At 45.3% G+C, this 27,536-nt stretch overlaps 1 protein-coding gene across 6 annotated transcripts in view; it reads right to left on the bottom strand.

Moving 5' to 3' along the window:
• The window catches only part of XYLB (xylulokinase), a 119,701-nt gene that overhangs the window by 75,885 nt on the left and 16,280 nt on the right, over window positions 1-27,536 (bottom strand). For all 6 annotated transcript variants that reach the window (XM_082192457.1, XM_082192454.1, XM_082192453.1 and 3 more), the window contains 8 exons: window positions 24,625-24,697; window positions 11,243-11,361; window positions 10,368-10,449; window positions 9,996-10,036; window positions 8,565-8,680; window positions 8,009-8,124; window positions 7,398-7,471; window positions 5,130-5,226 (listed from right to left, as the gene is read on the bottom strand). In XM_082192457.1, coding sequence (XP_082048583.1) covers window positions 5,130-5,226; window positions 7,398-7,471; window positions 8,009-8,124; window positions 8,565-8,680; window positions 9,996-10,036; window positions 10,368-10,449; window positions 11,243-11,361; window positions 24,625-24,697 — 718 coding nt within the window. The remainder of the gene's footprint in view (window positions 1-5,129; window positions 5,227-7,397; window positions 7,472-8,008; window positions 8,125-8,564; window positions 8,681-9,995; window positions 10,037-10,367; window positions 10,450-11,242; window positions 11,362-24,624; window positions 24,698-27,536) is intronic.

Here is a 27,536-nt window from a genome sequence, read left to right as displayed (position 1 = left end):
AAATTCAGCTAGTGCAGAATTCGGCAGCCCAGTTGCTCTCCCGGCAGAACTATCTGCCAATTTGTTTCCGGGCCCAGTTCAAAGTGCTGGTTTTGACCTATAAAGCCTTAAACGGCTGAGGACCGCAATACCTCAAAGACTGTCTCTCCCTGTATGAACCAACCCAGACCCTGCGGTCATCATATGAGGCCCTTCTTTGTGTGACTCCTCCATGAGACGTCCGGAGGGTGGCAACACAAGAAAAGGCCATTTCTGTGGTGGTTCCCCACTTGCTGAATGCTCCCCCTAGGAAGACTCACCTGGTGCCTTTGATACATAGCATCATGTGCCAGACAAAACCATTCCTCGTCTCCCAGGCTTTTGGTAATTAAACAATCTATGGCCTTTTATACTGGAGGTGCGTGTTTATTGTTTTTGTTTCTTGCTTTGCTATGCATTTTTTGCATTTTCATACAGGCAACTCCCCATTCGCATGGGGGTTGCGTACGGGGCCATCTGCCCCCGCCCCATTCGCCCCCTTCCGGCGTCAAAAACAGTGTGCACATTGGCAGTCAGGAGTCAATCAAATGCATGTGAAATGGTCATTGCCTGTGTGGTAAACTACCCTATGTTCCTCGGATGAAGAGTCGCATAGAAACTTAATAACTAATAATTATCATTATTATTACTATTAAGCATTTTAATAAAGGTAAAGGGACCCCTGACCAGTCGTGACCGACTCTGGGGTTGCGGTGCTCATCTCGCTTTATTGGCCGAAGGAACCGGCGTACAACTTCCAGGTCATGTGGCCAGCATGATTAAGCCGCTTCTGGCAAACCAGAGCAGCGCACAGAAACGCCGTTTACCTTCCCACCGGAGCGGTACCTATTTATCTACTTGCACTTTGACGTGCTTTCGAACTGCTAGGTTGGCAGGAGCAGGGACCGAGCAACGGGAGCTCACCCCGTGGCGGGGATTTGAACCGCCGACCTTCTGATCGGCAAGTCCTAGGCTTTTTGGTTTAACCCACAGTGCCACCCACGTCCCTAAGCATTTTAATAACTCCCTGTAAATAAAACCCTTAAGAATTGGGGTTATAATACAGTGGTACCTCGCAAGACGAATGCCTCGCAAGACGAAAAACGCGCAAGACGAAAGAGTTTTCCGTTTTTTGAGTCGTTCCGCAAGACGAATTTCCCTATGGGCTTGCTTCGCAAGATGAAACGTCTTGCGAGTTCTTGCAAGTTTGTTTCCTTTTTCTTAAAGCCGCTAAGCCGTTAATAGCCGCTAAGCCATTAATAGCCGCTAAGCCGCTAATAGCCGTGCTTCGCAAGACGAAAAAACCGCAAGACGAAGAGACTCGCGGAACGGATTAATTTCGTCTTGCGAGGCACCACTGTATACCGTCACACCTTAGATCCTGAACGCTTTGGTACTTGGAGCTTCCCGCAGCCAATCGGAAGCCGTGCCTTAGTTTCTGAACGTTTTGGAAGTCGAACAGACTTCCAGAACGGATTCTGTTCGACTTCCGAGGTACGGCTGCACATTGATATCTCAGTTCAGCTGCAAGAATCTAGCATACAGCTAACACAGAAGAAGAAGAAGGGGCTGCACCACTCACAGGCCTCTATGGCTAGGTCACTTCAGAAAAGCAGAATGAGGAGGGGGGCATCTGCAAGACTGGCTCCCCCACCATGCTGACTTCACTACCATACCCCGCTCCATCCCAGTACACTGCAGTGATTCAGCCAGAGGTATATCAGGTGAGCAGTGCAAGTCCACCCCACTGCCCGCTGCTGTAGCTACCATTTTTAAACTTGCAAAGCCTCTATGGATACAATCGACCAAGAATTCTCCCCTAAAATGAATAAGAGCAACGCAACATCAAAGCAGTTGTGTTCCTGTACCAGTCCCATTCATTTCCATCGGGCATGCTAAGGAGAACTTCATGGTGAATTGTGCCCTAAGTCCATTTCAGCAGATGCTGCCACAGAGAACAAAGAAAAGGCCTGAAGAAAGACCACTCCTTTCACTTTTTCTTTTTGCTATGCATTCACAAAGGAACCGCCAGTGACTGAACATAGATCTAAGGATAAAGCCACAGTAAGAACGAGAATTTAGGAAAATATCAAACACACCAGTTTCACTTTTTAATGCTTGACGTTATACTATGTGCTAGCAAGGCGCAGGCACGCATATAGTTTTATAAAAGCCAACATTTCATCTTAATTGCAAGAGACCTGGGCTTCATGCAAATCTATATGCACATTTTGGAGACGACAAACACCAAATTAGCAGATGTTTCCAGACTGGAGAGCAGGCTTGAAAACAAGCTCTCTTTCCAACAGAGCAACCTTGATTGTTTTCACAAAGGTATGATTTCAGGCAAACATGAAATGTGAGGCACAAGCATCACTTAACAGCAGGCGTTGCCACAACAGAAACTAGAGCACAGGAAAACTGAGCCTCTGCTTCCAGGACTCAAATACTAAATTATAAAGTGTGCTTTTCCCCAACTACAGTGTTATGTACTGAGTTGAATAGGATCCAAAATGCAGCAGTCTGATTGGTCCTAGAACAATAGGATCCAGAATGCAGCAGTCTGATTGGTCCGCAGGAGCCACCCAATCCAACTCCGGGTGGAAGTGAATCTGCAACCAGATTGGCCTACAGGAGAATTCCAGAATTAGCCAATCATGTGGGGCCCATTGTGTAAATAATGTATATAAAGCAGACATTTCGGGGGAACTTCCATTCCTCACTAATCTGAACTGAATAAAGAGCATGAAATCCACACTCGACTCTGAGTATATTTCATACAGATATTAGAAGCAATAACAGCATGGATGGCTTTCCCCTAAAACTGCTTCCCCAATGGTGCCTGCTGCAATGCCCCCTACTGCTTAAAACATGGATTTCTCTGAAGGTGGAAAGATAAGATTTGAGGGAGGAGGCCTTTAGTCTAACCTTCTCCCCTAGCTTTCCATGTGCAGAGATGCGTAGCATTGGGGACCATTTATTCATGCACTCCACTCGCACTCGCTACCGGCAGTCTAAACCAATACAGTCCCAGAAGACCCAGACTATGTTCTTTTTTTCCTGCACTTTCAAATCTGCTCAGAAACATAACAGTTGTTTGTTACTTGCCCATAGCCATACAAAGAGTCAGTAGAAGACCCAAGAATCAATAAGCTCAGGGCACGCAGATACCCTCGCCAGCTTGGCAGTGCAAGAGTGACTCCGACCCCTTTCCTTCTGGCAAGCACACAGCAAGAGCCCCCTGTGGAGTGCTGGGGCCATGTGGCACCATGTGGCACTGGCGAGAGCCAGTGTGGTGTAGTGGTTAAGAGCAGTGGACTTGTAATCTGGTGAACCGGGTTCGATTCCCCGCTCCTCCACATGCAGCTGCTGGGTGACCTTGGGCTAGTCACACTTCTCTGAAGTCTCCCAGTCTCACTCACTTCACAGAGTGTTTGTTGTGGGGGAGAAAGGGAAAGGAAACTGTTAGCCGCTTTGGGACTCCTTAGGGTAGGGATAAAGCGGGATATCAAATCCAAACTACTCTTTGCCTTTGTCCGAGGGAAGGGAACCAGAGGCTGGCCTTGGGGGACAGGCCAGTGTTGTCCACAGGCGGCGGTGGCAGCCTTAGAAATTGCCCCAGAACCAGGATCAAGAGGAAGGAGATACAGAAGCCACTCTTGTTGCTCCTGCCCAACCTCAAGACCAGCAGATCTAGCAAGGCCAACAGTTCTGATGGGCCCTTCAAGTGGTGGCAGCAGCCCAAACGAAACCAACAGTCCAATCAGAACAAGCCAGTGATCCTGAGCAGCTCCACCAATCCCTACAGCCGCTGTACAGCTGGTGGCATCCTTGTCAAAGTTAGTCACCGCTGGTAGCAAGGCTGAGCCTGCCGAAGTGACGACTGCTGGAGCTTCTCTGGGGACAGAGTGGTATGCCGCTGCCAAAGCAGGCAGAATCCGCCAATGCAATCAGCTCTGGTGGCTTATAGGCTCGGCTCAACCTCAGCCTCCTGTTAGACTTCCATGGCTCCCCCTTGCCTCCTCGGAACGATGCCAAAATCAAGGGAATGAAGGCGCACATTCCAGATGGCTCTGGAAGGCTTGAAGCAGCCAACACGTTTAGACCTCAAGCACATAGTGATTTCCTACTTTTGGTTCAGCTCCTGCAACAAAGCGCCCTTCCTTTCACTGGCAAGCCGGGTGTGGCATTTGCCTCCTAGGATGGGTCATAAGGAAAGGGTTAAAATAGGTGTGATGTGATTGGCCAGTGAGAATTCAAGGGGGGAATAAAAGTTAGAGTGGCAGGTTTTGAAAGTCAGTTGAGTTGGAGTGAGGTTTGGGAGTTGAAGAAGGAAGAGGGAGGAATAGGCAGTGGGTTGGTAGAGTTGTATTGTGAGAGAGTGAGAGGAATTGTTAGGTGGAGGCAGATAGACAGTTGGAATAATCAAGTTTGGAGTTGTTAGGAACTAAGAAAGAAACTGACAAGAGAAAAATCAACTGAAACCATAAGCTTGTTCCTGCATTTAAAAATAAACTTGATTATTTGTTTATGTTAACAACTGACTGGACTTCGTGTGTCCCCGTGAGATACAGGGTGGTGGCAGCGGAAAAAGCAATCGCAGTGGCGGCACAGGGTCAAGAGACCGTCAAAGGTCCGGGGGCCCTGTGTGTGATCGCCACACTGGGACTTAGCACAATGCACAAAGAGCCAGAATGTAGCCATCAGTCGCCCACAACTTTCAGGGACACCGATGCAATCACACAATATGGCGGGGAAGACTAAAAGGAAGAAGGCCACCCAAACTACACTTTCAACCGTCTGTAGAGCCAAGCAATCCACTTTTTCCATTTCAGCACCCCTTCTCTCAGGCAGGATATTTCATTTCAGATCCAGTGTTTAGAAAAGGAAAAACTCTGAGGAAGCTTTCTCTAGCCTACACTCAAACTATTGACCCACAGGGACCCTTCAGCATGGCGGTACTCCTCAGAACTGGGCAGTTGTGCTCTTTTTGATCCAGATCGGCCTGGGGGGGGGCGAATGCAGGAATGTGCATCCAACTATTCAAACAGGACTTATCAGGTTAATGAAACATTCTTTTAGCTCTCTTGTCATGCCATAGACACACTCACGGATTGTATATCCCAGCTTTTCAGCATGAATCCTTTTGGCCATGAACTGCCCTTCAATCAAGGCCCGTATCTCCAGTTCCTTGGGAAATGTTGAGACCTGTAAAGAAAGAAAAACAGATTTATATCCATGCGTCCAATGCAGTAAGAAAGGCTACTTTAAAACCATGCACACCAAATGCCCGGTTTATGATATGTCAAAGTTGCCTTCGCCTTCTGAGTCTATACTTAGTCAGAGCTACTTTGCCTTCCCGCAGCATCATGACAACCCCAATTCAGCTCATAATCTTGTCCTAGCTGACATTCCTCAATCCTGAAATCAAGGCTTGATGAAGTATTTTCAGCGCAACTGCTAACTTTGTTTCTGTATTTTCTCCTTCATATGTAAAGGACGTTTTGAAGCTTGCTTACAGAACATTTTTGTTGGAGGGGTGGAGTGCAGAAAGCAGTAAAGGTAAAGGTAAAGGGATCCCTGACCATTAGGTCCAGTCGTGTCCAACTCTGGGGTTGCGGCGCTCATCTCGCTTTACTGGCCGAGGGAGCCGGCGTACAGCTTCCAGGTCCTGTGGTCAGCATGACTAAGCCGCTTCTGGCAAACCAGAGCAGCACATGGAAACGCCGTTTATCTTCCTGCCAGAGCAGTACCTATTTATCTACTTGCACTTTGACGTGCTTTCAAACTGATAGGTTGGCAGGAGCTGGGACCGAGCAACGGGAGATCACCCCGTCGCAGGGATTCGAACCGCCGACCTTCCGATCGGCAAGTCCTAGGCTCTGTGGTTTAACCCAGTGTTTTTCAACCTTTTTTGGGCAAAGGCACACTTGTTTCATGAAAAAAATCACGAGGCACACCACCACTGTGTGCGGAGAGGGAGATGTCAGAGCCCCGCTGCTCTCTATGGGGAATCGGATGAGAGCGGACTGCCTGTCCGCTCTCATCCGATCCCATCCGATCTGATCCCCACCCAGGATGGATGGAAAATAGGGTGGACACAGTCCGGCGCCCGCGTAGTGGGCGAAAATTTGACTTTTTTCTTTTAAAAAATCTTTTGAATTTTTCAATTTTTCCCACGGCACACCAGGCAACATCTCGCGGCACACTAGTGTGCCGCGGAACAGTGGTTGAAAAACACTGGTCTAACCCACAGTGCCACCCACGTCCCGCAGAAAGCAGAGCCACAGATAAATTCACCAGCAGAAATTTGTCTTCCTGCTGCCTGATTAAAACTAACCCTGCGGTGCTGTCACTTCCCTTCGTAACAGTGAAATCCTTTGCCTCTCTACCCAGAAGCAAGCTCCAATGAGTTCAGTGGGGGCTTACTCCCAGGTAAGTGTGCTTGGGATTGCAGCCTAATTCAGTGAGGTGTGGAATCTTTTTTTCTCTGTCCCATGGACACTGTTTAAATAAGGAAGCTTGTATCACAAATATTGACAAACTCCCCCATGGACCAGCACATTGTTTTGTTTTACTGCACTGATGGCTGCAGACCAAAGTTCACACACTAGGAAGCAAGTGGATGTGGTGGGACTTCCTCCCAAGGATCACTGCTAGAAAACAAGTGTTTAAAGTGCTTTGTAACCTTTATTTATATTTGTGACAAGCATGTGAGGTTCGGCTGTGGTTACTATCTCTCGTTTTAAAAATGGAAAGCTGTGGTAGCCCAAAGCTATTGAAATCAGGGGCTGAGGAGGGATTTGATTCAAAATATCCCAGGAACGTGGGTGGCGCTGTGGTCTAAACCACAGAGCCTAGGGCTTGTCAATCAGAAGGTCGGCAGTTCGAATCCCCACAACGAGGTGAGCTCCCGTTGTTCGATCCCAGCTCCTGCCCACCTAGCAGTTCGAAAGCACATCAAGTTCAAGTAGATAAATAGGTACCGCTCCGGCGGGAAGGTAAATGGCGTTTTTGTGCGCTGCTCTGGTTCGCCTGAAGCGGCTTAGTCATGCTGGCCACATGACCCGGAAGCTGTCTGCAGACAAACGCCAGCTTCCTTGGCCTATAGAGCGAGATGAGCATGCAACCCCAGAGTCATCCACAACTGGACCTAACGGTCAGGGGTACCTTGACCTGGACAAACTTGACGTGCCATACATTCTAGGGAAGTGAAAAGCTTGATATCTGTTTTGGTTGCTATTGCCTGGTTATGAATTTTGGAGCATGCAAAGTTGTGACACCTGTTGAGGAAGGGTTTGTATGTCGAAGTGTTGCCCAGGCTAGAATTCAATTATGCTTCAAGTAACCCTTAAAAAAAGATGTGAGGCTGATCTTACTCTGTTGTTGTGTGTGTTGAATCGGTGAATTCCCACGGTCTCCGGTATAATCTCCATCACATCAAAATAAAAGCCTAAATGGAAAGTTAAAAATATTACCACATTTGTGTTTTGTAACAACAATCTTTAACCTAAATATATATATATTATGACAACAATAAGTAGCAGAATGATTTACACTTTGTGTTTGGGCATTACATGTTCAAGCCTTTACATGTTGCTTCCTCTCTCCCTTCCTTCTTCCCCCTCCCTCCTCCCCTCATATGTTCTGTTTAAATAGGTATTTCTTGGTTTCTGGTAAACCACGGTCTTCCATTACATCTTAACCAGCAAACAACGGCATGCACCTGTCCTGGAACCCACAGTTATAAACCAGAGTTTGACTGTGACTTGGAAGGGAAGAATCACTGCCTTTTTCTGACAGTGATTTCTATGTCTCTTCCAGTGGCTACTGGTAGTCTGCTGAAGCCAGTGTGCCTGATGGCAGTTAACAGAAGATTGTGTTGTTCTTCTGGTAGATGAGCAGGTCATTGATGCACAAGAGGCCAGTGGAGGAGATGCTAAAGCATCTAATCAAACCTTGATACTTCCCTCTCTTCAAAGACACATACCCACATTTCCATCATTTCCAACAGCCGTAGACAAAAGCGCTTTGGAAAATTCCTCCCATGAGCCAGAGGCATGCTCATCTCGAATCTTCTCTCTCATCAAAGAACCATTCTTATAACTAAAGTAAATTATAAAGCTAAAGTTATAAAATGCCAGTCGAATCTCGCAACAGATCCGATCAAAATGTGAAAGTTACATCATCGTTTTGTTGGGGGTCTGGAAATCATAGCACAACGCAAGTCTTCTGAAATGGAAATCCTATGTAACTCAGTCCTGTTGAAGCTGGTAGGACTTACTTTGTGCATGTCTGACCTACCAATTAAAAGAAATCTGTCTGAAAAGGCTTGTGGGCTCGTGGAATCTAGAGATGCTGTCAGGCCCATAAGATCTAATTGTGTAACCAAAGCTTATTTTAGCTGGGGACACACCTCGTAAAAAAGAGATCACTGAACCTACTCCAGTGCTCAAATAGTGTAGGCAGGACTATAGGAAACAGGCCACTGGCCCAACTCCAAATAAACACAGTATTCATATGTGAAACAATATAAACTTTGTTACCACAGCATGGCCATGTAGGCTTGCGAATCAACTGGACTGCAGAGGATGTGACCTTCTAAAGCAGGTTTTGGCTCTTTAATCCAGAGAAACAATGTATCACTAGTGCCAAGGCTAATCTGCGAGAGGAAATAATTGAGGTGTTAGTGCACAACGTGCATGAAAAGCAATGCAGAAATTAAATTAAACCCATTTGTTTGTAGTACTAATTATCTTTGAATTACACATTAAGGCAATTGCATTCTTGAGGTATCAGCTTGGCTTGTCACCTTTGCGTGAAGCATAGTGCAGAAGGAAGTGAAAGGAAATCTATGGATTTATTAGGGTAAATTCTCACACATGCATAATCGTCACTGAACAACTGTGACATACAGTGATGACTTGCGTGCGTGAAACAGCCGCCACAGAATCGCAAGCCTTCCTAGCAGCCGACTTCACTCCAAGCCATACCTTTTAACACAGCTTGTTTATGTATTCAGGCAGAGAGTCGTTTCACTAGGTTGGTTAATCAACTTTCTTTCTACAACATCTCAATCCATTCCGAAAACCTTCTCAACAGAAATGGAATCTATCTCAGACCAGCAAAGGGTAATCAATGCACATGTCCTATGCTTTTTAGGGCACACAATCCAGTCAAAATTAAGCATTTTAAGCACCACTGATCTTAATGGGGAAATATTTAAGGGCATGCATAACAGGATTCCCATGCTTTTTAAAATTCAGAGGTAAATCCCACTAGGTAAGGATTTACCTCAAGACCACATAACACCGGTCTTGAAAGACCTACATTGGCTCCCAGTATGTTTCCAAGCACAATTCAAAGTGTTGGTGCTGACTTTTAAAGCCCTAAACAGCCTTGGTCCTGTATACCTGAAGGAGCGTCTCCACCCCCATCGTTCTGCCCGGACACTGAGGTCCAGCGCCGAGGGCCTTCTGGCGGTTCCCTCACTGCAAGAAGGAAAGTTACAGGGAACCAGGCAGAGGGTCTTTTTGGTAGTGGTGCCTACCCTGTGGAATGCCCTCCCATCAGATGTCAAAGAAATTAACAACTATCCAACATCTGAAAGCAGTCCTGTTTAGGGAAGCTTTTAATATCTGATGGATTATTGTATTTTTATGTTTTGCTGGAAGCCGCCCAGAGTGGCTGGAGAAACCCAGCCAGATAGGCAAGTATAAATAAATTATTATTATTATTATTATTATTATTATTATTATTATTATTACATTCCATGGATCTTATTCCCAAGTAACTATAATAAGGATTGTAGCCTTATCTTCCACTTAAATCAACAGAACCTGAAGGTGATATTTCAAATGTATTTTCAAAATATGTCGAACACCAAAATGTATAATGTAGAACTGCTGCTCAAGGCAACTATCCCATACAGCACTGGATTAGCAGTATGAGCAAAGCATGAATACATCAACACTTACTGCAATGTCCCCTTCTCTAAGTCTCATTGCTGCCATGGATGCTGAAAATGCAAGCAAGAGAGTCCTGTGAAATTATGAGATCAGCCTTTGTATCAGATACTAGGACATCCTGCACAATAGATACAACTGAATAGATAGGCGCACCTTAATTCCATCAAAATAAATGGGACTGAAGCTGTTAATTGTGCAACTAAGTCCCATTGTTCTTCATAAGACTTAACTTCACCTTTCTTTTTCTGGATGGCTGCAATCCAGGCACAGAAACCATTGCAGCCTCTTTAGAATAATCATAAGGGACCTAGAAAAAATTAGACAAGGGATAGAATCATGGAGAGACTCAGAATTCTACCAAGCGAATGTTGACTTTCTTACCTGGATTGTCTCCAGTAAATGCAATGACTTTACAGCCAGAATTAAACCCAAAGCGCTGGGTGTGGTAGGGTGAAACACAACCCTAAAATGGGGGGAAAGAGTACAATATGAAAGGTTTTTGGTTTAAGAGCACCATAACCCTTTTGCATCAAGCATATGACACTTTAAGAAAAACATCTAGCTTCCTCTACAGAAGATCCACAAAAGTCTAAGAGAGAGCTGCAAAAGATAAATCCAGCAGCCACAGTCTACTATTTTGTTACAGAGAGACTCAAAATTCTACCAGCATTTTTTTTAACCTAACGTTTTTACAGTACACTCGCAAGTACCTGTTCCTAAAATAATCTGCCACATCAGTTTCAAGCAAGAGCAAGTAGCCATTTAAAGTCCGATGGCAGACTCTCTTTCACTCTAAAACAGCGTTCGCAATACCTGTAGATCACATAACATATACAACCAAATTTTGCAGCTATCGATTAATTTCTTAGATCCCTTCCAACAATCTAGGTCCCAGGGATCTTTGGCGGGGGGGGGGGAGCCACAGTAATTTAAACCATTTTAAATTTGCAGTCCATTGAAAATACAGTGGTACCTCAGGTTACATGCGCTTCAGGTTACAGATTCCGCTAACCCAGAAATAGTGCTTCAGGTTAAGAACTTTGCTTCAGGATGAGAACAGAAATCGTGCTCCGGCGGCGTGGCAGCAGCAGGAGGCCCCATTAGCTAAAGTGGTGTTTCAGGTGAAGAACAGTTTCAGGTTAAGTACGGACCTCCGGAACGAATTAAGTACTTAACCCGAGGTACCACCGTACAAATAAGTGTAGGAGACACAGGCCTTAATTCTCCACTGTCATGTTTGTCACAGCAGTACATACCAGTACTTTGCTAGATGGTACAGGATGGCCCAACTTTTCCCCTAATCCAGGTGCACAAGCATCAAGACAGGCCGGACTCCATACTTTCTCATGGATTTGCAGTAAGTTCATGCCAGAACCTGGGAAGGGAAGCAGCTGTTTTTTTCTCCAGCAGCCAAAAGTGCAGGTGCCACTACTGTGAAGGCTCTGCACCCTGCAGATCTCAGCTGGCTGGACAAGGGGGAGCTCCCCTGGTGATCAAGCAAACAAAACGTAATTCCCATTCCCCACAGGCTCACAATATATACCAGATAGACAAACTGGGGGTGGGGGGGTGGAGAATTTGACTTGAAAGAAGTCAGCTGGAAGTAGTGCAGCAAGTAAACAGAGGCAAGGGCAGTTCAGAAAGAGATTTGCATCTTGAAGAGAGCATGCCTGCCACCCCAAACCTTCCACAGATTAAACATTTGTTCATTTGTAACACATCTATGCTCAGGCCAATGGTCACGCCCTGAGCACATTGCAATGATTCCCTTTGTAATAGCTTGTCCCACACTTGCTTCTGAAAAAAGAAGGCATTTGAAAACTTAATAAAGGTAAAGGTAAAGGGACCCCTGACCATTAGGTCCAGTCGTGACCGACTCTGGGGTTGTGGCGCTCATCTCGCTTTATTGACTGAGGGAGCCGGTGTACAGCTTCCAGGTCATGTGGCCAGCATGACTAAGCCGCTTCTGGCGAACCAGAGCAGCGCACGGAAACGCCGCTTACCTTCCCGCCGGAGCAGTACCTATTTATCTACTTGCACTTTGACATGCTTTCGAACTGCTAGGTTGGCAGGAGCAAGGACCGAGCAACGGGAGCTCATCATGGGGATTCGATCTGCCGACCTTCTGATTGGCAAATCCTAGGCTCTGTGGTTTAACCCACAGTGCCACCCGCATCCCTTAATAGCCGACGTTTAAAATACTAAAAAGAATGTTTAAGAACACTCAGTATGAAAACAGGCCTGTGGTTACACTTGGTACAGAGCAGCTGAAACTCAGAAAGTCGCAGCATCGCCCCAGAAAAGGCCATATCTCTCGCACCCATCCCCGAAATCTCCCCATGCATCACTGGAGACCTAGGAGGAGCAACGTCCTTTCTGTGGTGATGTGACAATTCTGGAATGTTCTTCCCACTGAAATCTGTCAGGCTCCCTCTTTCTGTTTCTTTTGCCAGAAACTAAAGACACATATTTCAACAAGCTTTTAATGTGTAACACCTAGTTTTATTGATGCCAGTTTTAATGAGTAACATCTTTTATTCTCGTCGCTGTGAGTTTTTTTAAGTGTTGGTTGTATCGTATGTTCCCTATCATCACTTACAGTAATTATTCATTGTACTGAGATATATATGAATTACTATTATTATTATCATCATCCTCATCAGGGCATTTAGCATCGTTCACTATCTAGACAGCTTGTGGAGGTAAGGATGTAACTATAGCTGAGCATTCAAACAGCATTTCCAGGTGCATGCATTAACACGAGGATCTTCTGTAGTATTTTGGCCCTTCTGGCTTGCCATACCAAGAGCCAACTGAGCCAATGTTCAGAAGCTATGCTTTCAGTTTCAGTTCTGCATTACAAGCTACAACCCGCTGTGTGGTTTTCTCCACCGCAAACCCTTTTGTATTAAAGATGCTTTCGTTATGCATCTTTTCTGGGAATATTTTTTGCATAATTTCCATGACATTTTACTGCTTACTAAGCATCCACCTTGAGATGTTTGCACAAAGTTTGCACAAAGATTGTTGTACAATGTCACTGTTTGCTGAGCATTCATTCTGATTTGTTTGCAGATATTATATGACATCACCCAGTGACACCGCCATCTCATTTTCCTGTGTGTACTTTCACAGAATCATAGAATTGTAGAGTTGGAAGGCACCCTGAGGGAATGTCAATTAAAGCATGCGTGGCAGATCAAGGGAGTCTATTCCACTGTCAAACAGCTCTTACCCTCAGAAAGTTCTTCGTGATCGACAAAAATTCTGACCTGTGGTGGTGGTGCTTTTTTTTTTTTTAGAGCAGGTTTGTCACAAAAGAGCACCAAATTCACTTGATATTGCACAACGTAAATTTGTCAGCTTATGATCAGATCATCCACAAAAAAGTGACAATCTGGAAGCAGCCCCAAGAAGAAAGATGCGTCCACTACCCACTGAGATATCTTGTGTGCATGCTAACAAAAAGATGTAAGGCGGCAACCAAACATCTTCCCAAAAGACAAAACGAGTAGTGGTTTTCCAGCAATTTGGAGTAGAGGCTAGCACAGGCGTACCCAAACTCAGCCGTCCAGATGTTTTGGGACTACGACTCCCATCATCCTTAGCTAACAGGACCAGTGGTCAGAGATGATGGGAATTGCAGTCCCAAAACAGCTGGAGGGTCGAGTTTGGGGGTGCCTGGGCTAGCAGCACCCTGAGCAGCTCACTTCATACATGGCAGAGAAGAGTCAAGTGTTCTCTCTTGCTTTTGTGCCTTTTCTCTTCCTGTTTTTTTAAAAACAGTGCAAATCCACCTCTTGCACTTCTGTCAATGCTCTCTCTTTTCTCTCCCTACTCTGCTTTACTTCCTTTTTCAGCTTCAATTAAGTTATTCTCTCTTTCTCTCTTGTCTCACCCAGCTATTGGCAAGCTTTTCCTTTTTGGTGTTTCTATGTTCTGATCTCTTCCAAGGTGTAGAGGGAAAGCTAGTAGGACTGTGATTCCCTGAGGCTTATTTCCATCCCACTCTCATCCCTTCCTCTCTTTCTCTCCCTCTCTTTTTATAAATAGAGAGGCACTAAATCTGCTCTTCTTCTGGGACCCTGCCAGTTCTCCAGTTGCTACTGGAGGAAGAAGACATTGAAGCATGCTGCCAATTGGCATGAGGCTGAACTGGCTCCCTTGCCGCGGACCAGGAAGCAATTAGTGGGCTGGCATCGTTCCATGGGCACTCGCTTTAGTTGAAAACCAGGACTTGAAGAACACACGGTTATGAACACCAGACCAGAGAGGTGCCACAGAGGTACCAGTTATTTCACAGAAGCTATACTCTCGCATCTGAGCCTGTTGTTGTTGTTTAGTCGTATCCGACTCTTCATGGCCCCATGGACCAGAACACGCCAGGCACCCCTGTCTTCCACTGCCTCCCACAGTTTGGTCAAACTCATGCTGGTAGCTTCGAGAACACTGTCCAACCATCTCATCCTCTGTCATCCCCTTCTCCTTGTGCCCTCCATCTTTCCCAGCATCAGGGTCTTTTCCAGGGAGTCTTCTCTTCTCATGAGGTGGCCAAAGTATTGGAGCCTCAGCTTCAGGATCTGTCCTTCCAGTGAGCACTCAGGGCTGATTTCCTTAAGAATGGATAGGTTGATCTTCTTGCTGTCCATGGGACTCTCAAGAGTCTCCTCCAGCACCATAATTCAAAAGCATCAATTCTTCAGCGATCAGCCTTCTTTATGGTCCAGCTCTCACTTCCATACATCACTACTGGGAAAACCATAGCTTTACCTATACGGACCTGAGCCTAGGCCACTCCAGTTTAGTGAAAAACATCCAACATTGAAAATCCATTATCTAACATCACCTAAATGATACCAGGTGCAGCACACAGTTTAAAATCAATGAGGCCAGACTTTAGGCTTGCATGATCTTCTTTATTCACTAGTACCCTGATACCAACCAACAGGAACCAAATACGATACATCGCCTGGGCCTACTCACATCCATCCAGCACTCTGATGCCAAAACTAGTCATCTCTCTTGCCTTCTCCTTCAAAACTATTAATGGCCTTGCCTTTTCTTTCTTTAACTCTTTGGGCTCATTTCCACATCCCATTCTTGAATTTCCAACCCCCAATTCTTTTTCTTTTGTTAAAGGCACGGTAAGTTTAAATGGTAACAGAAGGGGAAACATGCAGACAATATTCTATCCATGCAGTTTCAGTTGCTCAGATGGAAGTCAAGTTGCTCCTGTGTTCTAGCTACTGAATGCAAAAGGGAAGCAACTGGAAAGCTTGTTACATATTGAAAATCAAAATTATTTCACCCATTAGAAAACTTTGTAAACATATTCAACTATTTGTGCTTAGGTTTTGTTGCTCAGTGTACCCTTCCCTCTACAAAATGATTTTATGGGTGTGAACCAGACACATATTCTGTTCAATTTAGGTTGCTGCTATTGTTTCCATTTCTATTTGGTGGGGGGGGGGTTAATTTTAAAAAAAAAACACTGTAAAGATTTCCCATTTGCATAAAGGCCAAGAATTGGCAGATTAATGTATTCAATGAGCAACTGCAGTTTTAAAGCAACATATGGCGATTTTCAGATGAAATCCCTGACTTTTCTGAACCCTGAGAAACATTTAATCAGAACTCTTTTGTGCCACTTTGCAAAAGGGCAAGATAGCTCCAATCTTTAAACTCCATCTGTGCATGATTCTCTAATCTCCTCTGTACAAAGCACATCGTCTAAACCAACGAAACCAGTAAAACCAGTCCACTAATGCTTGCATTGCAGACCTAAGATTATTTATTCAGTATGCCCAGTAATTGAATACATCTCAACAGTGCTTGTAACCCCATGAACTATACAGCTAGCTGGATGGTAAAATAAACCATCAGCCAAAGAAAATTAGGTTCCGTCATCTGGATTGCAAAACTATCCGTAGATCAACTTTCCCAGCCTCTTCATCCAGAATTAATGACTTCAAATAATGACGACTGTCCAGTAAATCATGACCCATTAACACACTTTGGTATGTATTGTCAGTCTTTTCAGCCCAGAGAATGAGAAAGGCGATGCACTCTATGTTGGGCTACTATTGAGGTTGCTCTGGATGTGGCTACTCCTTTTCTGTGGAACTGTACTTTCCCACTAGTTCGTTTCCCACTAGTGCTAGATGAAAAGGTGTTCATTTTGTGTTATGTGTAAATCTATACGGCTGCTGTTGCTGCTGTTCTTAAGGATGCTGCTGTAAATTGCTTTGGGGGCTATACGTGGAAAGCGATTCACAAATTAATTAACAACAGCACAGGAGATACCTTTTATCGGACCAATGTTTGTTAATAAGCATTTTATACTGTAAACCGCTGTCAGGGCTGCCTCAGGTCTCAGCTCACAAAAGACCAACGCCAGGCTCTTCTTATATACAAGGATGTTTATTGCAGTTCATTATCAGTTCCACAGCCGGAGCGCGCAACCCCGTGTCTGTTAGGCTAGACATTTGAAGTCCCCTCTGAATCGGTCCCGCCCCTACACCAGTGTAAGGGGCTTGTGCTAGACCACCTCTTCCTGTCCTTTCTTTTCCGCAGGGTCTTCCTGCCCCCCTGGGTTCCTTCCCCCCTGCTCTCTCCTGAAGCGGATCCCTCAGATGCCTGCTCCCCCCTCCTTCGTGCTTTGGGGCCAGGCTCCTCCTCCGGGCTCTCTCCATTTCCGCGCGCCTCCACATTTGAACTTGGCGCGCGTTCGCTACCCCTGACCTTCCTCTTGACACTTACACAACTCCCTGTACTACTCTCCTCCTCTTCCGGCAGTACGTCCTGCCCTGATCTCCTTCCCCCGTCTCCATCCTGCTCCACTCCGTGTGTCACACTGGGAACTCCTCTCTCTTCACTTCGTTCCTGCTGGGAAGCCGATCCCGATCTCCCACTCCCACTCGGGGTTTCCCTGCTGCTTCCCTGCTCCTGGCAGGTTCCCCCTGTGACCCCCCTTTGCCTGACTAGGGGCGCCCCCTTTTGGGAATCCTCTGATTCGCTTGACAGACTCATGGAAGACCTCAAGTCATTGTCATTCTCTTCCTCACTGTCCTGGGATTCTTCCCCATCGCTCTCCGTCTCCCCACTCATCTCTGCCTCTGTCTCTGAACCCCTGACAACCGCCTTGTGTTCTTCAGATGAAGCTGGGCAAAGAAATAGTAATAGTAGTAATAATGATAATTACTACTACTACTACTACTACAGCTTACAAAGTGCTACCAGGTTGCAACCTGGAGAGTATACATTTCCATATCCCAATAAAAAGATGAAACAACTGTGGCTGCTACATCATATTCCCCCCCACACCCCAATCTTGCAACCCTGACATATAAGGCCCTACACAGCTCAGCACCAGGTTATTTAGGAGACTACCATATCCTTTAGCTCAGGGGTCAGCAACCTTTTTCAGCGTGGGCCGGTCCACTGTCCACCGTCCCTCAGACCATGTGGTGGGCAGGACTATATTTTTTTGGGGGGGGATGAATGAATTCCTATGCCCCACAAATAACCCAGAGATGCATTTTAAATAAAAGCACACCTACTACTCATGTAAAAACACGCTGAATCCTGGACCGTCCGTGGGCCGGATTGAGAAGACGATTGGGCCACATCCAGCCCACAGGCCTTAGGTTGCCTACCCCTGCTTTAGATACCCAATAGATTGCTGTGGTCTGCAGAAGAGCTTCTCCTGCAAGTTCCCAAAATCTCAGAATCTTACTTTACATCAACTCAGAGCAGGGCTTTCAGTGTGGCTGCTCCAGTTCTGTTGAATAACTTTCCTGTCAAGATATGCCTGGCGTCCACTATCTGAACTTTCTGGAAACCACTGAAGACATTTTTTTTGTTGTTGTTGTTCTGAAAGGCTTTTTTCCCCAGCTGGGTAAATGGGACTTTGCCATGATGGGATTTTACAGGCAACTGTGTGAATTATTATTATTATTATTATTATTAGTCCTCTTTGATCCCGAGTTGGAGGAACATCCAGGTTGAATTGCATTTTAAAAAATCGAAATAACTTGAGCACAAGGTTATCTTGCTTGCTGAAAGCAATGAGACCACATCTCGGTGGGACTATACCCATGGAGTATGGAAGCTTGCTTGCGCCCATTCAGAAAGGACTGGTGAGGACTTTGCCCACGCATTGTTCTGTTTTACAATCTGCTGTTATCTATACAGAGCAATATTGCTTGAAACAGACAGGAAGAGAAAGAAAGAGACATTCATTAAGCAGCAATGTAAAGAACGGTGCTACCCCATAGATCCACATCAAGTGCATTCAATCACTTACAGTTCTTTGGTCTACTACTCTGAATAGATACAAAGCTAGCAATGAATAGCAGCGCTCTCTCTCTCTCTCAGGTCGTGGTTCAATGACAAATGCAAAGAGGCGGCAATGCTTAGATGAAAAGTGGGGTCAATATGGGGATGAATGGAGAGGCTCACTAAGTGGTTACAGCAGCTCACTTCAAAGCTCAAAGTGGCCAAGCAACACAACTGACATTTTTAGGGAATATACAAACGTTGGCACAGTATTAACCAGGTACGCAAAAACATCTTTCCAAAATGCACAAAGAAGTTCAAGGCTGACAAAGAAATCATCCTCATTTGTCCTTTACGCTACAAAGATTGACGCTACACAGCTCTTTTCTCTGGAATTGCCATCCTCTCAAGATTGTTGACTTCCAGTGCTTTATGTATCGCCCTCCTGGTTTTTTTCCAGATCAGATCAGATTTCTGGCAACTTTTGTCCTAAAATGCTATTGCAGCTCCAGCCTCTCTAGTACGAACAGACAAAGTAATGTTAAGGCCCTCGTGCCTTTACACCCTTCCTCTTTGCAGGCTCTGGCCATTTTATTACCTCCTGTTGATACCGGCTGAGGAATCAGTAAGTAACCTTTGAACAATCTTTCTTAGGATTGCCCCATGTCAGTTTCTATTCCTGCAGGGGATGATGGGAGTCTTTAATTACAGCCGTACCTTGGCTTTTGGACAGCTTAGTTCATGAACAACTCAGACCTTGAATGTCGCTGTTAGGTGTGTGCCGGTGTGGTTGCTCAAGAGCGAACAGGCAAGACCCCCACTGGTCTTTTCAAGGCTTTATTATTGGTGTTATGTATTGAAGTTCTCACCCTGGCCACCAGGAGTATCATGTATATAGTTTTCACTCAGGTCCACGTCAGTTACTTTAGGCGGGAAACCCTGGGTTGTTGTTGCTACAATGTTGACAGCCGGTTGCCTATGAAAGCAGGTCGGCTGAGCTGTTCAGTTCTGTTCCAGCTTACAAATAAAGAGCTGCTTTGAAGAATCGCTGTGACGTCTGATATGTTCACCCACAACTTAACATTGGCGACGAAGGTGGGATTGATGGACATCATAGCACAGCCAGGCGCGGCCACCCTCTGAAATGAGCTGGATCACGGAGCTGAAACACTGAGCGAAATCACAGAGCAGAACCAATTCAGAGCTGACCGTTCTGGCTAGAGCACTGTGTTCCATCCATCGCCCTCCACGTCGGCATCGGAATCATGGCTTCACTCGTGCCTCTGCCGCCGTTTGCCCCAGCCTCTGAATCATGGGACTCCTACCTCGCTCGGTTCAACTGCTACCTCCAAGCAAATGAGCTGACAAGAGGGTCTATAGAGCAGAGGCAGAGCCTCTTCCTCACCCTTTGTGGCCCCAAAGTGTTTGTGACGGCCCGAGCATTGGTTGCGCCTCTAGCAATCCAGGCAGAGCCATGGGACATGATTCAAGAGAAGCGCTGCAACCACTACGCGCCAAAGCCGTCCAAGATTGCTGCCTGCCATGCGTTCTACCACCGGAACCAGGCAGAGGGGGAGTCAATTAAGAACTACACCACCGCCCTCTGACAGTCTGCAATGCACTGCGAGTTCCGAGATTTAGACGATGCCCTGATGGTTCGAATTGTCTGCGGGGTCCGGGACATCTGTCTGCAACGGCATCTCCTCGCCAAGCCAGACCTCACCTCATGCTGCAGAAAGCCACTGAGGAGGCTGTGGCCTCAGAAGCTGCTGAACTCTCCGCCCAGGGAATCTGCAAGGCCAGTAGCCCATATTTAAAAGACTGTGTTCACTGGACAAACTGTACATGTAAAGTTGTATGGTGAATAGGGTCAATAAATATGCTTATGTGCCTTACTGAAAACAATAAGGGTATCGCTGTATGTAATGGAACCACTATGATTGTAACTAATGTCTTATCTTGGTAGGGAGGGGTGCTATGTATTGAAGTTCTCACCCTGGCCACCAGGAATAGTTTTCACTCAGGTCCACGTCAGTTACTTTAGGCGGGAAACCCTGGGTTGTTGTTGCTACAATGTTGACAGCCAGTTGCCTATAAAAGCAGGCCGGCTGAGCTGTTTGCTGTTCAGTTCAGTTCTAGCTTACAAATAAAGAGCTGCTTTGAAGAATCGCTGTGTTGTCTGATATGTTCACCCACAACTTAACAATCGGTACAAAAACATTCACAGTGCAGAACGTCTCAATTCCCTGTCTTGCTCAGTCACTAGCAGAATCTGGGAGTGGGCAGTCCTTAAACTTTCTCCAGCAGAGTAGTCTTTTGACCCCCATCTTACGCCTCCCCTCTCTGCGCGTAAACCGACTGCGCAGAGAGGGTGTGGGCAGAGGGGGACCTGCCTCCCCCCCCCCGTTTTGTCCATGCTTGGTGCTGTGGCTCTCCCTTGCATTCTCCGAGCCCTGCATCCCTTCCCCACTGGACGCGTGGCTTCCCTCCTCCGCGGAGGAAGTGCTGCTTCTCACAATCTTTGGAGGCTCCCTGTAACCCAACTGCCCTTCCACCTCTCGCCTCTGAGACGATGGCAGTTCCCTGACAGTCGCAAACCTGGAAGTAGGTGTTCCGGTTTGTGAACTTTGCCTCGGAAGCCGAAGTCCGGCGCGGCTTGGTTTCCGAACATTTCGGAAGTTGAACGGACTTCCAGAACGCACTATGTTCCAAAACCAAGGTAAGACTGTACTGGCTTCATCTTATTATCCCCTCTCCAAAAAAAAAAAAAAAAAAAAAAATCTCTTCACAATTTGAAAAAAAAGAAAAGAAGAAGAAATTTATCAAGGCCAGAGGCAAATCCAGCTGCCTCAAGAAAAGCCTCAGTCCAGCTGCTGAGAGGATGAGAAACCTAAGGAAGGAAATTGTTCAGTCTGTTTTCTGCAATTTGGTGTTCCTGAACCTGCTTAAAATCAAAACACAACTATCAATCGGATTACAGACTTCTCCAGATTCTACTGAATCAGTCCCCAAAAGTGCACATATTTTACATTTAAAATGCAGATAAAATACATATTTTAGGGGTGGAGGAATTGTGTTGCAAGATGTTTATTTTATTGAAAGAGTGCAAATGAAATGTGTGCAATTTAAACAGTTTTTTGTGTGCTTTCTTTCAGAAAGTGTGCAAAAAATGGAATGGAACCCAGACTTTATGAATGGGTGCAAGCAAGACTAACACAGAATAGACTTAGGATGCTCCATCCATCCTTAGGGAGGCACCAGGCATGGAGTCTGGTCTTCTGCGCCATTGCCCCATTGCTTAGGCTATTGGTAAATTTAAGTATTTTCATTCTGTGTTCTGCTGCTTCGGTGCAAGAAAGCATTTGCAACTTAAATTGTTAGAAATACTCTATTACCACAGTAGAAAAAGAGCTGCTTTTGGACACGAAGAGGTAGGTCAAATAACTACTCCTTGCATTTTATGCCTTATGCAAGTCACTATCTGTGAAAGTAAGACATCTCCGTGGTGAGAGTGAAATTTAGGCATCTCCATGGTGCGAGCAGAATGGCTGTTTTCAAAAGTTTTAGTGTTTTATCACTTGTAAAGGGTGATACATCAAATGACACATTTAAGTTGTTTAGTCTCAAGTTTCCCACTTAAAAACAAAACCCCACACAGTATAAATGGAAATCATTTGTCATTCTAATATAGTTTTTGGCACATTTTAAAAAATCAATCAACAAAGTGCAAAACATTTTACAGGAAGAGATTTGTGCCTCCTGGAACTGGAACATCATCCTAGATTTGCTTTTCTGACACACACACTTTCTGATGGAGCTTATTGGATTTTTTTTTTTTTAAGGATCTGTTCTACTGGAGGGCTAAACAACTGGACTGAGTATCTTTATAGCCTGTACAACCCAAATATTATAAACCAAGCAGAAATGAAGGAGGGGATCATTATTCAAACAATGTGTTATCTCTGAAGAAAAACATGAGAAAGACCATGCAAACTGCAAGTTGCTGAGGGCCAGTCACATGCTATATCCATATGAAGGCTGCTCCATATGGCTCCATATGGCACAGGTCATCATGCCCATTTGTTTGCAGCTGCATGCTACATCGGCAGATGCAATCGTCTGCCAATTTTTTAAGAGTTCAGGAGAACACCAGGGGATGGAACGCTCCCTTCCCTTACTTTCCACCATTCTCCACTCTGGTGCAATATCTTGAACCATGGTTAAATATTTTACTGGTAGCAGTGTGAACCATGGTTAACGCTATCCATGATTCACACTGTCAGGGGACTGCCATCAAGAGGGGAGAAGGGGGTAGGAACGTACAGAGAGCCTCCCACGTTGATCAGCAGTAACACTTCATCAAAGACTGGTGTTAGAACGGAAGAAGAAATGGGGAGAGAGGGGAGGGAAAGGCTCACAGACTTATCTGCGAGCCCCAACACTGATCCCAGGGAGGCTAATAGGGAAACAGAGATGCAACTTCCATCGACTAGTTTTGGCAGGGGAGTCAAGCGTAAGGAAAAAAGGCGGAGGCTGGGCGTGTCAAGGTTCTTCTGCTTGGGGGGGGCAGGAAAAGCCCACTCTCGGAATCTGCTAGCGACTGAGGGAGACATGAACTTTGGGTGTCTGCACTGTACATAGTTTGCACCAAATAAAACCTGTAAAAAGCCAGGTCAGAGTCCTGGCTGTTTACTCGTGAGGAACCATACTCATCCCTCACACGCACACCAAGCAAACTCTACTTTAGAGGAAGTCTGGCTTGCATTAAACACAGATAACTTTGGTGCCACAGTCACTCTAAGAAGGGAAGTGTGGAGGGGATAGAAAGGAGCAGGGATGGAGAACCTGAGATCTTATGATGAAGTGATGAATGAAGGGCAGTATATAACATTGGCATAGCAACCCCCACTTTTTAAAAGAGATGTTGATTATTATTTTTTAGGAGGGCAGCCCTGTTCAGGGAAGTTTTTAATGTGTGACATTTTAATGTATTTTTAATCTTTGTTGGAAGCCGCCCAGAGTGGCTGGGGAAACTCAGCCAGATGGGCGGGGTACAAATAATAAATTATTATTATTATTATTACTATTATGCCCCGCAAGACGAATGCCTCGCAAGACGGAAAACTCGCTAGACGAAAGAGTTTTCCGTTTTGGAGGTGCTTCGCAAAACGAATTTCCTATGGGCTTGCTTCGCAAGACGACAATGTCTTGCGAGTTCCTGCTGGGTTTTTTCCCTCCCCCCCTTTTTCTAAGCCGCTAAGCCGCTTATCAGCTGATCCGATAAGCCGCTAAAAGCCGCTAAAAGCCGCTAATAGTGCTAATCCGCCAATGGGCTTGCTTCGCAAGACGAAAAAACCGCTAGACGAAGAGAATCACAGAACGGATTCTTTTCGTCTTGCGAGGCACCACTGTATTATTATTATTATTATTATTATTATTATTATTATTATTAGGTCGCCCAAAGTTGTTGGGCTTTTTGGGGAACAGCGCCAAAACTTCCTTACCTGGCTTAGCCTGTGGTGCCCAGCCACCTTCATGATGCTCTGCACCCACCTCGTGGTTAAATAATAATAACCTGTGGCTCTACAGGGAATGCTGGACTCGCTTCATCTCCAGCCAGCATAGCCAATAGTCAGGGGTGGTGGGAATTGGAGTCCAACAATATGCAGAAGGTCACACGCTCCCTGCTTCTGATCTAGACAGTCTCTGAGCAAGATAGACTTTCCCAAGGCTACCCAACTGATCTGTGACCGAGCAGGAAGTACCGTATTTTTCGCTCTATAACACGCACCAGACCATAACACACACGTAGTTTTTAGAGGAGGAAAACAAGGAAAAAAATATTCTAAACGAAATAGTGGATATATGATTTTTGTGGTTCATGCTGTGGCCACAGACATGTGATCTGACAGTGAGTTTGGGGTAGCCCGATGCAAAAATCCTGAGGATCCATGTGGATCCGTGCTTTGTAACCACGGAGGAGGAAAGGAAGGGGAACCATGGATCCTCTGCTCACGACTGCAGCAGATCCCCGCCACCCACAGGCATTCCCTCCATAACACGCACAGACATTTCCCCTTATTTTCTAGGAGGAAAAAAAGTGAGTGTTATGGTGCAAAAAATACGGTAAATCCTAGGCTCCCAATTTCAAATGTGATGCTTGATCTGCTTTACCAGAAGCACTATTGCTCTATTCATGCCCTATTTCAGGTATTAAAACTTTTTATTGAAAACTTCTTTCATTCACAAGGAAATAGGTGAGCCTGCTGGTCCATTTATTCACTCCCAGTGGTCAGGAGAGACCTTTTGACTCAGGTTGAGCACATTAAACAGTCAACAAACAAGCCTAGAAGTCACTTACCGTCACTGTAATCAATGGGAGCATAAGCCCCTAGGAAAAGGGAGGCTGCAAAGCTGCTGACCAAAGAGATCCTCTGGAAGAGAAAAGGGAAACAGACAGATCAAGGGCTCATTTAAAATAAAAAAAAGCATTTTTAAGGTTCCACTTTCAATGGAAGAGTTAGACAGATACTAAAAAATGTCTTCTTGACCAATAGGGCTTATGGGTGCTGAACTTCCCAAAGAGTGGCTTCGGCCCAAGTATACAAAGGCAATAGGGTGCTGGGAGTCACCTCTGCAGATATACAAGGGGGGCAAAACATCACAATGCAAGTAGGGTGAAAAATCAGGACCCATGCTCCAAAACATAACAAATTCAGGGAAGGCAGATCAAAGCTCAATAAACACTTTGCCTGCAGGTGGTCTAGGGGGTCAAGTCTTGGCATTTCCAGTAAAAGCAAAGAGGTAGCGAGTGGCCCAGGAGACCTCTCTCTGACCAGAAACCTGAAGATGGTGCCAGACTATGCTGAATAGCAGCCTGAGCAAGTATAAGGCAGCTTCTTCATTTCCTTATACAGTGGTACCTCGGGATGCAAACAGGATCCGTTCCGGAGCCCCATTCGCATACTAAACAGAATGTAAGACACGATAGTGCATCTGCGCGTGCAAAGGTCGCGTTTCACCACTTCCACGCATGCACGTGATGTGATTTTGACTGTCTGCGCATGCGCGAGCGGCGAAACCCAGAAGTAACGCACTCCGTTACTTCCAGGTCACCGCGAAGCGCAACCTGAAAGCGCTCAACCTAAAACGTATTTATCCCAAGGTATGACTGTATACAGTATACCATATAGATCATGGGTAGGCAAACTAAGGCCCAGGGGTCGGATCCGGCCCAATCACCTTCTAAATCCGGCCCGCCGACGGTCCGGAAATCAGCATGTTTTTACATGAGTAGAATGTGTCCTTTTATTTAAAATACATCTCTGGGTTATTTGTGGGACCTGCCTGGTGTTTTTACATGAGTAGAATGTGTGCTTTTATTTAAAATGCATCTCTGGCTTATTTGTGGGGAATAGGAATTTGTTCATATTTCCCCCCCCCAAATATAGTCCGGCCCCCCACAATGTCTGAGGGACAGTGGACCGGGCCCCTGCTGAAAAAGTTTCCTGACCCCTGATATTGATATTGAACCCTGTTGGGCACAGCTGTAGGCCAAAGGCGGATGCAAAGGGGCCAATTTTTGTTCTGCACTTGCAAGGAATCAGTCCTTCAGTTTCACAGCATCTGCACTTTGGTTTTACTGTTTTCAGCGCCTGCCAAAGCCTCTCCTGCTCAAGCATGCCTGCCCACACATGTAATTGTGACATGTATTTTAATATGCAACTTTATTTTATAACGTATATTTTAAAAACTGATTATTTTGTTTTGGGAGGGAAACATAGGCTACCTAACTAACATCTGATTTCACTGGTAATTTTAATGAATATTTTATGCAGACTGTTTAGACAGTTTGATGATTAAGCAGCATAAAAAGTCTCCTGTGCATTTATCAACCGTACTTTTCTGCCGTATGAAGCTTAACAGTTATGGAAATACCCAGGCCTTTAGCCATTAAATAATCTATGGCCTGTTAAAGCCGGGGGGATTGTTATTAAGGCTGTTATTATGATTTCATTATTGATGCTCCGTAAAATGTTTTATATGTTATACACTACCCTGGGATCTTTTGATGAAGGACAGTATATCAATCAAATAAATAACTTGTGAATATCAGGTGAATTCTTAACTGGTTAGGATACACAGATGGCATCCCTAAGTTTGGGGGCAATCCTTCCAGAACCCAGTAAAAAAAAAAAAAAGTATTTATTTGGATAAGCATTTAAAATTGCTGCGAGTTGATTTTATTGACTACATTCATTGCATAATTATTATTATTTTTTTTAAAAAGGTACGTTATGCTTAAAATTCTACAAGGTAGGCTTAGGCAGTATGTGGACCGAGAACTCCCAGAAGTGCAAGCCGGATTTCGAAGGGGCAGGGGAACCAGAGACCAAATTGCAAACATGCGCTGGATTACGGAGAAAGCTAGAGAGTTCCAGAAAAACATCTACTTCTGCTTCATTGACTACGCAAAAGCATGTGACTGTATCAACCACAGCAAACTATGGCAAGTCTTAAAGAAATGGGAGTGCCTGGTCACCTCATCTGTCTCCTGAGAAATCTCTATGTGGGACAAGAAGCTACAGTTAGAACTGGATATAGAATAACTGATTGGTTCAAAATTGGGAAAGGAGTACAACAAGGCTGTATATTGTCTCCCTGCTTATTTAACTTATATGCAGAATTCATCATGCGAAAGGCTGGACTGGATGAATCCCAAGGAGGAACTAAGATTGCTGAAGAAATATCAACAACCTCAGATATGCTGATGACACAACCTTGATGGCAGAAAATGAGGAGGAATTAAAGTACCTTTTAATGAGGGTGAAAGAGGAGAGAATATGGTCTGAAGCTCAACATAAAAAAAACTAAGATCATGGCCACTGGCCCCATCACCTCCTAGCAAATAGAAGGGGAAGAAATGGAGGCAGTGAGAGATTTTACTTTCTTGGGTTCCATTATCACTGCAGATGGTGACAGCAGTCACAAAATTAAAAGATGCCTGCTTCTTGGGAGAAAAGCAATGACAAACCTAGACAGCATCTTAAAAAGCAGAGACATCACCTTGCCAACAAAGGTCCGTATAATTAAAGCTATGATTTTCCCAGTAGTGATGTATGGAAGTGAGAGCTGGACCATAAAGAATTGATGCTTTTGAATTATGGTCTGGAGGAGACTCTTGAGAGTCCCATGGACTGCAAGAAGATCAAACCTATCCATTCTGAAGGAAATCAGCCCTGAGTGCTCACTGGAAGGACAGATCGTGAAGCT

This window comes from Podarcis vaucheri (assembly GCF_965113315.1).
Source record: "Podarcis vaucheri genome assembly, chromosome: 12".
Taxonomy (NCBI): Eukaryota; Metazoa; Chordata; class Lepidosauria; order Squamata; family Lacertidae; genus Podarcis; species Podarcis vaucheri.
The sequence above is the reverse complement of the archived record's forward strand: the minus strand, read 5'-3'. Positions and strand labels throughout refer to the sequence as shown.